Source organism: Hypanus sabinus, chromosome 27, assembly GCF_030144855.1.
Source record: "Hypanus sabinus isolate sHypSab1 chromosome 27, sHypSab1.hap1, whole genome shotgun sequence".
In the NCBI taxonomy this organism is placed as follows: Eukaryota; Metazoa; Chordata; class Chondrichthyes; order Myliobatiformes; family Dasyatidae; genus Hypanus; species Hypanus sabinus.
The window spans coordinates 34,941,217-34,957,383 of record NC_082732.1 but is presented as its reverse complement, the minus strand read 5'-3'; the positions used below and the strand labels follow the sequence as shown (position 1 = coordinate 34,957,383).

The window sequence follows — 16,167 nt, the reverse complement described above, 5'->3', positions numbered from 1 at the left end:
GATGACTTTATAATTCTTTGTGTCGCTCTTGTTTTTAATGCTGGGCAGCAATCTGTCTTCAAGTCTTTCAGCAAAATCAGAATCACTTCATTGCTAGCATATGAAACATGCCAGAATTGATTGCGGTTTGGTGCCAAGCATAAAACACAGGATAATACCATAACAGACAACACAATAGAAACCAACAGCTTACAAGACAATAGTGCAAAGAGCCATGAGCAATCAACCATTAGCAGAACAGTCACATGCGCAAATAATAATCAAGCTTAAATAGGTGGGAACATATGAACAGACTCAATAATTATCAATGGAACAAGGAGAGCAGGAAAGACCATTTAATGGATGTTGTGCAATGAAGAGTTGGAGTATTATACCTGGATGAGTTTTGTTGAGAAGCTGGACAGCTACAGGCAAGAAGCTTTGGAGGTGGCGTGTAGTCCTTGTGATGTACTTGTAGCGTCTCCCTTTTGGCAATTTGGTGAATAGGTACAAGCCAGGTACCTATTCACCAAATAGGTCAGCAATATATAAACAATTGGTGCCTCAAAATTAAAAATAAATAACAGCATCACCAATAATAATGACACAAACAAGAGAAAATCTGCCGATGCTGGAAATCCAAGCAACAAACACAAAATGCTGGAGGAGCTCAGCAGGCCAGGCAGCAGCTATGGAAAAAAGTACAGTCGATGTTTCAGGCTGAAACCCCACTGCAGGACTGGAGAAAAAAATCTGAGAAGGAGTAGATTTGAAAGGTAGGGGGTAAGAGAGAGGGAAATGCCAGGCGATAGGTGAAACTTGAGGGGAAGGGATGAAGCAAAGAGCTAGGAAGTTGATTGGTGAAAGAGCGCCGGAGGGAGGCGATGGGTGGGCAAGGAGATAACATGAGAGAGGGGCAAGGGGATAGGAAATGGTGAATGGGGGGGCGGGGGAGGAGGCATTACTGAAGGTTTGAGAAATTGATGCTCATGTCATCAGATTGGAGGCTACCCAAACGGAATACAAGGTGGTGTTCCTCCAACCTAAGCGTGGCCTTATCCTGAGAGCGGAGGAGGCCACGGATGGACATATCGGAATGTGAAGTGGTATTAAAGTGGGTGGCCACTGGGAGATCCCACTTGTACTGGTGGATGGAGTGCAGATACTCAGTGAAGTGGTCTCCCAATCTACATTGGGTCTCACTGATATACAAGAGGCCACACCAGGAGTGCTTGGGGCCCTGACTGGTAGTGAGGGAGGAGATGTAGTGGCAGGCGTAGCACTTGTTTCGCTTGCAAGGATAAGTACCAGGAGGGAGATCAGTGGGGAGAGATGAATTGACAGGGAGTCACGTAGAGAGCAATCCCTGTGGAAAGCAGAAAGTGGGGGGGGGGGGGGGAGTTCGAGAGGAGGGAAAGATGTATTTGGGAGTGGGATCCAGTCAGAGGTGGTGGAGGTTTCATTGAATTGTGCTGGACATTCATGCTGGTGGGGTAGTAGGTGAGGACAAGAGGATAATAATGAAATGTTCAACAAAAGAATTAAGTGTAAAATTAGAATTATAATAAATCTTAATTTAAATACCACAGGATAGATTGAAACTCTTGATAAAATGCACTTCAAGAAGGCTCACTCTCGCAGTCTTTTCCTGTATTTATGTTTCACTTTTAAAAGTTACTACCAATTTTGCTCCCAAAGGCCATTTAGGCTGTGCACTCCAGATCACAAATTTTCAACAGAAATTCCTTGTGAACTCTCAAGGAATATTTCATTTGCAGCTGCAAAGGCTGATCTGAGCTTTCCAGCATTTGATGTGACTTGAACTATTTTTTTCTTTAAGTCAGCAGGATAGCTTAGAACTTAATTCACACTATTTCTGTCATACATGTTTCAAGATGTTGCACTTGTCTCTGCACTTGCTGTCTGCCCAGGAAAGTCATGGGTAATAATATCCTATGTATACGTTGGGATCCATATCAAAATTCACTCTTTTCAAATTGACTATGATTTGTAAAAAAAGATCCACTGGTCTGGAGAACAGCTGATCAGAAAAATGAGTGAAGGATGAACACTGTTTCAATGTTTGTACTTAATTGGAAGAGAATGTTAATGTTGCTTATACCTCTATATGAGCCATAGAATTGTAAAAGATAGAAACAGGCCCTTTCGACCATTATATCTAAACCCAGACCATTAAGCTTATCTATACTAATTCTACTTGCCTGCATTAGTTCCATGAACTTCTACACCCTGCTCATTCAAGTACCTGTCAGGCTACATGTTAAATTTGCACTGATCCTGCCTCCATTGGCAGATTACTCCAAATGCCGATTACTCTTTCTGTAAAATTTTTACCTCTCAGATCTCCTTTGAACCTCCTCCCTCTCACTTCAAACCAATGCACTCTAGTTTTAGACACGAGAAAGTAGGAAATAAACAATGGCTAAGTGTCCTATTCATGCTGTCATCATTTTATATACCTCAATCTCCTTTGCCCCTGGGAAAACAGTTACAGTTTATCCCCTCTTTCCGCATAATTTAAACACTCTAAACCAGGTCTTTTCTGTACTCTCTCTAGCTAAATCAGATCTTACCTACAAAGTGGTGACCAGAACTACACACACTACTCCAATTGCAGATTAACTAACATTTATGATATCCCAACTCTCATGCTCAATGCATTGTGTAAATATGGGAAGCATACTGTACATCTTCCTCACTATCGTGTCTGTGTTCCCCTTATCAGGAAACTGTGCACATGTACCTGAGGGAAGTCTCTCTGTTCAACAGTCCAAGGTTCTGTGTATATCTGCCCTTGTTTAATTTCCCAAAACCCATCACTTTACATTTGTCTGAATTAAATTCCATCTGTCACTCCATTGCCCACTTTCCCAGCTGATCTTGATCGTGTGTAAACTTGGTCAATCTTCTTAACCGTCCACCACACTTCCAATTTTTATGTCATTTGCAAATTTACTTTTCATACCATCAACATTCTCTTCCAAATCATGAACACACAGGATAAACAACAAAGGACCCAAGTATATGTAAGAAAAATCTTTAGCAGGAAGGCCTGTTGATGTTTCTTCAGAACGTTGAGATGCTTTCTTTCTGTGTGTCTTAGTACTGTACAACAAATGAAGTCATCATTATCTTGTAAGTCAACGAGCTTGCATTTGGTTCTGATGTCATAAAAATCAAATCCCGTTTCCCCAGGAGGCTGGTGACTATACTGGTAGATTTTGTCTTTTGTCTAAGACAGGGGTCACCGACCTTTTTTGCACTGTGGACCGGTTTAATATTGACAATATTCTTGCAGACCTGCCAACGGGGGTGGGGGGGGGGGGGGTGTTAGTCACGACCGGAATATAGGTGATAAGTCAACTATAAGTCACTTAAAAGTGGCTAGTACACTCAATTTTGTTTCTAAAAGGGTTTATCTAATGTATTTAACATTAAACACACAGCACATATTTTCCTCGCATGAATATAGTGATAAGTCAATTATAAGTCATTTATAAGTCAATAGCATAACATTTTAAGTAACGTTTGGATATTAAAACACACAGCGCATATTTTCCTCATATGAACATATAAAATCATTGCAACACACCAATATCGCTGAATCAGTGGCAGCCCTGGGCTTGTTTCTGTGCAACAAGACGGTTCCATACAGGGGTGATGAGAAACAGTGATACTCGAAGGGGGTTCCTTATGTCTAATCTATTCCGCAATTTAGCTTTCGTGGCTCTCAGCACTTGCTTCTGTCCTGTTTGCTTACATTTTTTCCGCTCAAAAAACTCATCAGGTTTTTCTTTAAGTGCAGGGTGCTAGGACTCAAGATGCTGAAGCAGTATTGAGTGCTTCATTGCCTCATTAGACAGCCTCCGGGCCCGAATTCCAGCCTCCTGTCCGCCCGCCACTAGACGCCTTGGGCAGGTGTGGCTGGTTGTGGGTGGGGCAAGAGAACAAGATAATGGCCGGAGGTCCCCGTGCCGGGGCCGCAGCAGTCGCAGTCCGTAGAGCGAGGAGGAGTGCGACAGGGCGCGCACCCGCCCCCCTTGCAGGTAGCTAGGATCTATTGGCCGACAAAAGTTTGGCTCGAGGAATGACTTTCAGTAGATCGTAGCAAGGTAGCTGCTCTGCTACTTTGAAACTCTGAGCCCGAATTAGGTTGTCTGCGAATATTTCAGCACCAGGTTCCCCACGAACATTCAGTGCGGTAAACAGGTTTAGAGACGGCGCCCATCTGTCCGAGCTCCAGGCCAGTAGCAATGGCACTTCTTGCCGGCCGCGCGAGGCGGCCTGTTACTCAAGACCAATCAGTGATCCCTGGCGCGAGGGTTTCACTGGGTTTAGGAGACTGATGATCTCGCGTGTGTTCAAGTTCAACAGTGGGCGTGACAGGGAACGAGCAAAGGTGCAGCCTGGTCGTTTCAAAGCTGAATCATATTATTTCCTTGCGGCCCGGTAACACATGCTTTGCGGCCCGGTACCAGTCCACAGCCTGGTGGTTGGGGACCACTGGTCTATAACAACCATGTAAGAAAAGTCTTATGTAATATAAACAATGCAGAATTTTCTTAAGGGTTTCCCAAATAATTTGAACTGTCAGAGCAATAGTTGGTGTAACACCTCAAGTGATCTCAGGCCTGAATTGTTACATTATTAATCGAGTGCCAGAATTCAGGTTCTTGGCCTGATGCCTTGTTTTTATTTTTCTTGTGGAACATGAATGTTGATAAAGTTCTTGTTATTCATATTTGGCAAGGAATAGGGTGCCACACTAGAGTCAAGTTTTTTGCTTTATCCTTACCAATGATTCTATTCCAGAAGGATTAGCATTTTTCAATTTTGGCAATGAAGCTTTCAAAAATTATCAGTCTATCTTCCTCTGAAATGCAGACCACAACATCGAGGTTAGAATAAAGTTTCTTCTCAATTGCATAGAAATCAAGAGCAGGAGCACATGTAGTGGCAAGAGACGTATCAGATGCTCACCAGCCTGAGATGGTAAACCATGAGGCATTTGTTAATTACAACCAGAAACTCACTTAGCCAATCTGAGTCAATTCTAGATTGCAAAAAACAAATTTCCCCAATTTCCAAAGGTATATCTGTCATTTTCTTTCTGCCATGCTTACAGGGGTCTTATTCAAGGCAACATCATCACTGCTTTATCGTTCTAGCTCTTAGCATTACTGCTGTACAGCACTCTGGATATATGCCCATGAGGGTCCTGGTTTTCAAAGCCCCACAGATGATGACAGAAGAATTAATCTCATTTGAGGTGGCTAACCAGCCAGAAAAAAATCGAGACTATAGTTATTTACTACCATACTTGCTTGCAGTCTTCAGAAAGGATCCTGAAGAGACCAGCTCAGTTGCAAATACAGCTGGTAACTCACCCCAAATGTTAAGCAAGCTTCTTCCATCGTGACATTTGTGATCAGCAACATCTGTACTCTCAATCCTGCTCCAATCATAGCAGATCAATGAAGGTATGAAGAAATGTTCAGAAGTGTCAATCCTTTGAAAATGTTAGTGCTTGAGTTTACATGGAGATGCTGTTGTGTACTTACTTTCATATGATGCTGAAGAGTAAAGGGCTTTAGTCCAGTGACAAAAAGACCAATAAAATTGTACTGCAGCCTTTATCTACCTTTACAACAATTGAAATTCTGACATTTTCTTATTCTGCCTGCTATTGACAGTGTAGACTTGAGAACCAATTCTTGGGCGTGTTACAGTTTGGTCCAGAAATGCTCATTGTCCATTACTCTAGGATAGCTCTACTTAGTTTACTCCAAACATGTACTATATACTAGGAAAAACGTTTTACTAACTGTTGCTAAATAATACTGGATGTACCTGCTCCGACTTCAAATCCAACTTAAAGACAGACTCAGGAACAGAACTCATTCATAACCCAGGGACTACCTGTACTTTTAAGTCATTTCTAGATTACTTATAATACCTAATACAATGTAAATGCTATGTAAATAGTTGTTATACTGTATTGTTTAGGGAATAATGACAAGAAAAAATAGTCTGTACATGCTCAAACAACGAGTGCTGGAGAGAAAACTTCCAGGTTTTCCCGATCCGTGGTTGGTTGAATCTGCGCATGCGGAATCGACTGTACTCAGTGACGGGATGGCTTTACTCAAGATGGACTGGGACATATCTACTTTTTGTAGGATTTTCCATTCAAGAGCATTGGTATTTCCATACCAGACTATGATGCAAACTGTTAATAAATTCTTCAGCACACAATTATAGAAGTTCGTCAAAGTTTTAGATGTCATGCCAAATATTTAGATTTCCTTGCAAACTTCTAAGGAAGTGGAGATGCTGCCGTGCTTTCTTTGTAGTTGTACTCATATGCTGGGCCCAGGGCAGATCCTCTGAAATGATAACACGGAGAAATTTAAAATTATTGACCTCTCTGCCTGATTTCCCGTGTAGGACTGGCTCATGGACCTCTGGCTTCCTCTTCCTGAAGTCAATTGCTCCTTGGTCTTGTTGACATTAAGAGGTTGTTGTTGTGACACCACTTAGCCAGATTTTCAATCTTCCTTCTATATGCTGATACAAAACCATCTTTATTTCGTCCAATGACAGTGGTGTTGTCAGCAAACTTAAATATGGCATTGGAGATGTGTTTAGCTTCAGAGTCATAAGTATAAAGTGAGTACAGTAGAAAGCTAGGCATACAGTCTTATGGTGCACCTGTGCTGACAGAAACTGTGGAGAATTGTCAATGCTTCATGTCAAAACATTTCATTGAGGTGCTACTCAACTGGGTTTCTCCAGCTGTCTGTTGCTCCAGATTCCAGTTTCTGCAGTCAGTCAGTATTGAGAAATCCTGAAAGGATGATTGGGAGGTGGGGGCTTGGCTGTCAAGTAATTTATTGCTTCTGGGCAGTAAGAATTTTGAAGCTTACTGTCCCATGCTGAGCATCAGTAAACACACACCTACATGATACTGAAAGTAATGGAGGTCAAACTCATTCTCTGCGAAATAGACTGTTTATAAACATAAATTATAATTCATGGTTATACCCTAAATATTACAATTGAACTAGAGTTTTGCAGTAATGATTCTATATAATTGCATATTCGCAGTGAAAAAAAATGAGCTGACAATTTGGAAAATAAAAAAAACTGTAGAGATTAAAATTAGAAATAAAAATAGAAAATGCTGTTGTAGAAAAAGAAATGCAGTTAATGTTTTAGGGCAAAGATCCTTTGTTAGAATTGGGAAACTAATGAAACAGGCTGGTTTTAAGTTGAAGCAAATATGGCAGGTGAAATAAATAGGACAAAGGAAATATCCCTGACAGAGTAAGGGCAAGGTTGTTGTAGGGAAATCCAGTTAAGGGATTAATGGTGGGAGTTAGGAAGGGAGAAAATTAGCAAATACAGTGGGTTCTGGTTAGTTGGTTAACAGTCAATGAGGCCAGCCACTTATTTAGGACAACTTTTAAACAACAAAAACTAATTGTGAAAATAGCCCTTTGTTCATTTGGACACTAAGCCGCTTAACAGGAAACTGTGGATGAATTCCTCTGTAAATAACTATTAAGAACTAAAACATATGTTTTACAGTACTGTGGTGGCATTGATTGTGTTCTAATTTATTTTTATTTTATTTAATACACAATTAAATGGTAGTTTGCTTTTTTCATAGTTTTTAACTATTTCCATGAAATTTTGGCTAACTGGGGCAAATCTATCAATTGGGCCAAAGTGCAATGGTCCCAATTAACTGGAATCCACTGTACTATGAAATGGTTAAAGATTTTGAATACTACCAAAGAGACTTAAACGTTGTGAAATGCATGGCTGTAAGACAAGCTCAATAGTTTGGATTATGTTTATGGAGAGAGAAAAACTGAGCCAATATTGCATATAAATGACTTGCAACAACTGAGCTGCTGACAAGTCTACAGTAAGGTTCCAATATTGGAGTCACAATTCTCAGGTCTATTCTCCAAGCTAGCTAAGCTTCCTACTGAGAACAAGAGCTTGTGAGTTTACTACACATTTCATGATTAATGGTCCATGGTGAAAGCACAAAAACACTGATACCAAAATCAGTGGCAGATGTTCCTATGGTGTCAAAAGTTAGCTCTCATGTGTTAATCTTTACTAAATTACTTCACATCAGTATTTTAAGCCATTAGAAATACTTTAAGGGCAATATTTCTCTTCTTTACTGATACAAAATATTGAAATAATTTTGAGTTGCCTTAAAAATCCAATCTTCCTTCAATCTCAGCAATGTTTAACATCAACAAGATTATCATTCCCTTAAGATATGGAATAGTTCTCCAGATAAACATCTTGCATTATACAAGAAACAGAAATCATATTTATGCAATTATGGTTGAAGAGTGTTATAGTTTTATTTTATTGTTAAGATAAATATCTGGTTGTTTTAGGTAATGGCTTAACTCCAGATTAACAAGCATCAACTGATAAATTGTAGTGGAGAGAGCAGCTCATCAGGCACCTCTGCCATCTACAGCTTAAGTATTAAGACAAGGAATTAAATAAATTTTCCATACTTTTTTCCCATCTACCCTTCCCACCAACTTGAGAAACATTTAATGACAAAAAAAAACAAATTCAATTTACTATATACATAACTGGCTCAAACATAACATTCTTGACTTTCAACACATTGTGGGCCCAGCAGCTCCCTTTGATAAATACCCTGCTCATTTTTACCTAGTGACTAACATCCCTTCAACAAAGTGCAAAGTAATCAATACCATCACTCAGACAACTACTTATAAGCTACCACCCCAGCTGTAAAGGGAAAGGAAGCCTAGAATATATTTTAACACAGATTCAGTGGTGGAAAAGCAAAAACAATTGATGCAATGTAATAATAGAATATAGCTCTTAAAGAGTTACTAACTATGGAAAACAAATCTATGCCAGCTTTTCCATTAAGGTACTGAGCTACTATGCTAGATAATGCACTTTTCATTATTTCTGTTCATTACAAGTTGTTAACAGAAAGCACTGCAATGAGAGCAAAAAAAAAGCAATTCATTTTAAGGTTAAAGCACCAGCTTCAGACTTTATAAAGCTAGCCTCATGCTTTTTTTTTGGTATTTGTGCTCACTGTCACGATAAAACAATATACAAAATAAGAAGAGTTTCTTGACAATGTAGTCTGGAAGAGTTTTCTGCTAGTTACTGGATTTAACATTACTTGAAGATGTTAATTAGTCAACCTAATTTGAAGACTGGATTTCATGAAATAGAAGAAAATGTTTTCATAAAGAGCCCAGAGATGTATATGACTGACAATATGACAATCTTTCCATTATATTACCTTAATTTTAGAATCGCTTGTAGGATTCCTATTTAATGTGGGGAAAAAATTCTGAAAGCAAAAGGATATGTTTACCTCAGCGGCACAATGGAAAACAAGTTATTTGACTGACATGATTAAATGTAAAAAAAAGTATTTTGCCTGTCTCCAATTTCCTTGGTCTCCGATATGCAGAAAGTAGAACATTGCTCTGCTTGATTTAATATGTTAAATTATCAATATTCTTCAAAGATTATCATTCGATGCCATCAGTCTTGCCCATGGAGACTATTTAATTGGTTACTGGTAATTGGCTCAGCCAATGGTGTCACAAGCAGTTTGTTTAGTTTCCAAAGCCTTAAGCTTAGCCTCTCAAAAAAGAACAAAAGCACAAAAAAGGCAGAGTACAAGCCAGTCAATTAGTCCCTCACAATCAAAAAAGAACTAATTTCTCATCTCAGACCTACAGTATATGGCTAATCCCTTTATTTTACAACTAACCTGGTTAGAAAAAAAAACACATTCTCAGCACCCAACTTGTCAATTTTCTTCAAACTGACATTTCAAAAAAATAAATCTCTTATTTTCCCATTAAGTGTGTGCCCAATGTGCAAAAGCTATCTTCAAAAATGAATGACTTCATCCTTGGAATCTCAAATTTAGGGTTGTATCAGTATTACAGTGATAAAGGGAAATACAGAGGCATGAGAGAGAGACGTTGGCCAGAATTGTTCGGAAAGAACACTAACCAGAGAAAATCTGCAGATGCTGAAAATCCAGGCAACACACACAAAATGCTGGAGGAACTCAGCAGGCCAGGCAGCATCTATGGAAAAAGAATACAGTTGACGTTTTGGGCCAAGACCCTTCAGCAGGACTCACCGAAGTGTGTTGCTGGGAAAAGAACAATGGCAGGATGATGATAGAGCAGCAACAGCTGGAATTTCTGGAAGCAACTTGGAAGGCACAGGATATATATATATATATATATCTCCCAAAGAGGAAGAAGTATTCTATAGGAAAGATGACACAACCATGGCTTTCAAGAGAAATTAAAACCAACATAAAAGCTGCAGAGAGGGCATATAATAGGGCAAAAATAGTGGGAAGGTAGAGGATTGGGAAGCTTTTAAAAACAAACAGTAGGCAACTAAAAAAAGTCATTATATGTCAATGAATTTGGATGATGGAATTGATGGCTTTGTTGTAGAGTTTACAGATGATATGAAGATAGGTGGAGAGGTGAATAATTTGAGGAAGTAGAGAGGCTGCAGAAGGAATTGGACAGAATGGACAAAGAAATGGCAGATGGCATACAGTGTTGGCAAGTGCAGGGTCATGCACTTAAGTAGAAGAAATGAAAGGGTTGACTATTTTCAAAATGGAGAGAAAATACAAAACACTGAGGTGCAAAGGGACTTGGGGGTCCTTGTGCAGAATTCCCTAAACGTTAATTTGCAGGTTGAGTCTGTGGTGAGGAAGGCAAATGCAATGTTAGCATTCATTTCAAGAGGACTAGAATATGAAAGGAAGGATGTAGTGTTGAGATTTTATAAAGCACTGTTGAGGCCACATGGAGTATTGTGAGCAGGTTTGGGGCCCCTTATCTTAGAAAGGACGTGCTGAAACTGGAGAGGTTCATGAAGGATTGCATGGCATATCATATGAAGAGTGTTTGATGGCTCTGGGCCTGTATTCATTAGAATTCAGAAGAATAAGGATGACCTCATTGAAACTTATCAAATGGTGAAAGGCCTTGAGTGGATGTGGAGAGGATGTTTCTCATGGTGAGTGTCCAAGACCAGAGGACACAGCCTCAGAATAGAGGGGCATCCATTTAGAACAGAGAAGACCAAGAATTTCTTTAGTCAGAATGGAGATACTGTGGAATTCTTTACCACATGCAACTGAGGAGGCCAAATACAGAGGTTGATAGTGTCTTGATTGATCAGGGCATGAAGGGCATGACCCTAATTGCTTTTGTTTAAATACCAGCCTTCAGTACCTCAATCTATAGATTATCAGAATCAGGTTTATTATCATTGGCATGTGATGTGAAATTTGTTAACTTAGCAGCAGCAGTTCAATGCAATACATAATCTAACAGAGAAAGGAAGAAAAAAATAAGTAAAATAAAACAATAATAAATAACAAGTAAATCAATTACATATACTGAATAGATTTGTTTTAAATGTGCAATAACAGAAATACTGTATATTAAAAAAAGTGAGGTAGTGTCCAAAGCTTCAATGTCCATTTCGGAATCGGATGGCAGAGGGGAAAAAGCTGTTCCTGAATAGCTGAGTGTATGTCTTCAGGCTTCTGTATCTCCTACCTGATGGCAAAAGTGAGAAAAAGGCATGCTGGAGGTCTTTAATAATGGATGCTGCCTTTCTGAGACACTGCTCCCTAAAGATGTCCTGGGTACTTTGTAGGCTAGTGCCCAAGATGGAGCTGACTAGATTTACAAACTTCGGCAGCTTTTTTCAGTCCTGTGCAGTAGCCCCTCCATACCAGACAGTGATGCAGCCTGTCAGAATGCTCTCTGCGGTACAACCATAGAAGTTTTTGAGTGTACTTGTTGAAATGCCAAATCTCTTCAAACTCCTAGTAAAGTATAGCTGCTGTCTTGCCTTATTTATGACATCAATGTGTTGGGATCAAGTTAGATCCTCAGAGATCTTGACACCCAGGAACTTGAAGCTGCTCACTCTCTCCACTTCTGGTCCATGAGGATTGGTATGTGTTATAAAATTATAGTCCAATTTTTGGATTATTCATTATGGATATGCATCCTCCTAATGTTCACCATATCCAAAAGAATTTTGCTTTCTTTTGCTATTGACAAGGAACAGCACACTTAATATCAACTTCTCAGTTTAAGTGTTAATAAACTATTTTACTTTGAATTGCATACATTTCTTATAATCTTGAAACCACAGCAAGGCTGAGCACTTCATTCCATCAGTTCTAATACATCATTCTGTATAATTAAATAGATTGAGACTACCCACAACCTATATTAATTGGACTATGCTGAATCAGAAACCAGGACAGGCTAAAAAGATAAAATGAAAAAATTCGGTAACAAAATTACCAAAATATTTTGCTGCCTAATTATTACTAGAATGTGCATGGATGGACATGAACAATGAAACTTAAAATTAGATATTATTCAAAGTTAGAAATCCAATCAAAATGCAAACCTCATACTGTGCAGTCCATCATATTGGAAAAAGGAGGGCAAAAGACCTTTCCAGTGGAATGATTCTCAACTAGCCGAGTAGAGTTAATCAATTTAGGCAACAATTGATGAATTGGGAACTACATTCCAAATTTCTCACTGACAATTTGGACACTGATTGTCTTATTAATAATGTTAAGTCCAAACAAAATGACATTACTTTAATAGCTGCTAAACTTTGCTTATGTTGTTTTGTATATCACAACTCTTCAAGAAAAAAACATTTTTGCTTAAGTAAAACCATTACCTGAACCACAGTCTGAAGTTGTTTATTATCCAGAAATTTTAACAAAAATTCCAAATCTTTGTTATGCTTTTCAGCAAGGATGCTCAAATTCTCAACAGCATGTTGTGCATTCTTCATCTTCATCTGAATGAGCGCATACCTGGACATGGCAGCAATGTCATTAGGAGGTTGCCCAAAATTCTCCTGCATATGTTTTGAGGCATCTTCATACATTCCTACAGGAAGGAAATATTCCTGTGATTCCAGCAGTGATAATAATTTATATCACGCCAGTACATTTAAAATCACCAATCTAATCAAAGATAACCTTGAAAGTTTTAAATCTGATAAAACAGCTTTAAAAAGAAACCTAGACAAGAACTGAAAGTTCCAATTAAGCTTTTGTGATCAATTTGCTGCAATTTGTATACCACTGTATTAGCTTGCTTTAAATTTTTGATCACTTGCACTTTATTCCCAAACCCCACTCCACGACTTGGAGGCCTAACTTAGACTGACCTGAAAATACCATTACTCACACAGCTTGTTATTTTGTGAAAATTTAATGGAATAAAAATTTGATTCTTAAGCAAGGGTTTCTGAAGAATGAGCAAAGTTCATGAAAGTCCTAAGTTCTTTTCTCATGATTAGTAAATTTGCAGACAATATGAAAATTGGTATATTCGTAAATAGTAAAGATGATTGTTTAACCATACAGAGCAACACACAAAATGCTAAAGGAACTCAACAGGGTCAAGCAGCATTTATTGAGGGAAATAAACAGTCAACTTTTTGGGCCAAGTAAGCATACAGCAGGATATACAGTAGATAACTAGAAATTCACTTAGAAAGTTGGGCAGAGCACTGGAAGATGGAATTCAATTCTAACAAGTGTGAGGTCAAATTCTGTTAGGATATACAAGGCAAATGGCAGGGACTTTACCAGTGCTGATGCAAAAACTTGGGTATAAATCCATAGTTTCATAATGTGCGAGAATTTGGATGTCACACTGCAGTTGTACAAAGCATTGGCTAGACTGCTCTTGGAGCATTGTGTACAGTTTTGGTAGGCACACTACAAGAACAATGAGGTAACACAGTTTAGAAGAAATTCACCAGATGTGGCCTGGACTGGAGGCTTTATTTAAAAGGGGCAATTAGATAGGCTGGGTTTATTTTCACTTTGTAGAAGGCTGCTTGGTGACCTTGCAGAGGTTTACAAAATGATGAGGCTAGTCAGAATGTTGCTAGGTTAGAGGAACCTAGAAACTAGAGGGCACTGTTTAATGTGAAAGGACAGAAATTTAAAGGTGAATTGAGGGATATATTTTTCCCTAAAGAGGGTGGTGAATAGCTGGAACCAGATGGCAGAGATGGCAAAAACTACTACAATTATTAAATTGGCATTTAGAGGGTACCTCAATAGGAAAGGCAAGATACATTGTCCAAATGTGGGCAAATGGGATTAGTGTAGGCATTAAGATCAGTATGACTGACATAGGCCAACAGAGTCCATTTCTGTGCAACACACTTCAATGTTTTTTTGCCCAGTCTTAGTGTTGTTTTATATAAAGTGATCCCTATTATCAGTAACACAATTGACACAAAGAGTCAATTGTTAAAGGTGAGGTGATGGAGGACTTGGTGACAAAGGACAAGATAGGACAAAGTCAGCAGGGTTTCCCTAAGGGAAAATCCTGCCTGACAAACCTGTTGGAATTCTTTGAGGAGATTACAAGTAGGATAAAGGGGAAGCAGTGGATGTTGTATAACTGGACTTTCAGAAGGCCTTTGACAAAGTGCCACACATGAGGCTGCCTACCAAGTTAAGAGCCCGTGGTATTACAAGAAAGTTACTAAGATTGACTGAGGCTTTATAAGGCACTGGTGAGGCCTCACCTTTTGTGTACAGTTTTGGGCTTCTCATCTTAGAAGAGATGTGCTGGCATTGGAGAGGGTCCAGAGGAGGTTCACAAGGATATTTCTAGGAATGAAAGGGTTATCATACAAGGATAGCTTTGGGTCTGTATTTGCTGCAATTTAGAAGGATGAGGGGGGATCTCATTGAAACCTTTTGAAAGTTGAAAGGACTAGACAGAGTAGATGTGGAAAGGATGTTTCCCATGATGGGAAAGTCTAGGACACGAAGGCATAACCTCAGGTTAGAGGGGCATCCATTCAAGATAGAGATGTACAGAAATTTCTTTAGCCAGAGGGTGGTGAATTTGTGGAAATTGTTGCCACATGCAGTTGCTGAGGCCTGGTCATTCATTGGGTGTGTTTAAGGCAGAGATTGAAGGTTTTTTTTTATTGGAGATAACAGGGAGAAAGCCAGGAAATTGGGTTGAGGAAGAGAAAAAAGGATCAACCATGATTGAATGGCAGAGCAGACACAATGGGCCAAATGGCCTAATTCTGCTCCTATGTCTTATGGTCTAACAAGTTGGAGGAACTCAGCAGTTCAGGCAGCATCTACGGAAAGGAATAAACAATCCCTATTATCAATGCCAATAACAGAGAAAAGAATTTATTACCTTTTGCAATCAATATATCAATGTACAAGATGTGCCAGGTTGAATTTTTCCCATTGATCAACAACAGTGATTGACCAATTGTAGGAAGAATAACATGTTCTTCAGTGAAGATCTTTCCTTTTGTATCTACTATTCCAGTTAAGGCATTAACACAATGATCATACAGCCAGCTACAAATCAGATTTTGAGCTTCATGCTTCAGAGATAAAATTTCTTGCAATGCCAGCTCTTGATCTGTCTGTAGGGCAGCTGCAATGTCTTCTACGGCTTCCTATTAGTTTAAAGAAAAGAGGACAGGTGGTGGATCTACTATATTCAAAAGCTTAGGAAATTAAAATTATAACAGTTCACATAATTTATATATCATTGTTAAATGTTGTTGCAACTTACATTTGTACATTAGATTTATAGAAGCAAATTTTCTTGAGAATTGAGAATGTACTGCCACAATGTAGGAAGAAAGTGTGAGCAATTAAGCATTCATTTAAAAAATGTTCAACCAAACTAAATTATGTCTTCCTCAGTTATTTTTGACAAGTGAAAGAACTCAAAGATTTAAAGTAACTGCCAAAATGTCACTCTACTACAGCGCCTCAACATTCAATCAGCATCTTTAACAGGGATATGTTCTTCTTATTCTATCTATATTATATTCTGGGTTTCAAAATGTTTTTCATAGCAACTCAGCTATTTTCACCTCACAAAAGGTTTAAATCAGGGGTGTCAAACTCATTTTAGGTCATGGGCCGGATTGGGCAAAGTGCAGCTTCATGCAGGCCAGATCAGTCGGGCGCGTGCGAACGCAGCTTTCACTGCCTCCGTTTTTTCAGCCTGTTCTCATGTGTCTCAGTCT

General features: G+C 39.0%; 1 protein-coding gene across 7 annotated transcripts in view; it reads right to left on the bottom strand.

Moving 5' to 3' along the window:
* Positions 1 to 16,167, bottom strand: part of ttc34 (tetratricopeptide repeat domain 34) — a 74,140-nt gene that overhangs the window by 10,775 nt on the left and 47,198 nt on the right. For 5 of the 7 annotated variants that reach the window (XR_009508234.1, XR_009508235.1, XM_059952213.1 and 2 more), the window contains exons 6-7: positions 15,315 to 15,585; positions 12,802 to 13,016 (exon numbers count right to left, since the gene is read on the bottom strand). Coding sequence is in view for 5 of the 7 variants with exons in the window: in XM_059952213.1 (XP_059808196.1) it covers positions 12,802 to 13,016; positions 15,315 to 15,585 (486 nt within the window). In the remaining 2 variants the exon portion in view is untranslated. The other 2 variants (XM_059952215.1, XM_059952217.1) reach the window with 2 other exon arrangements.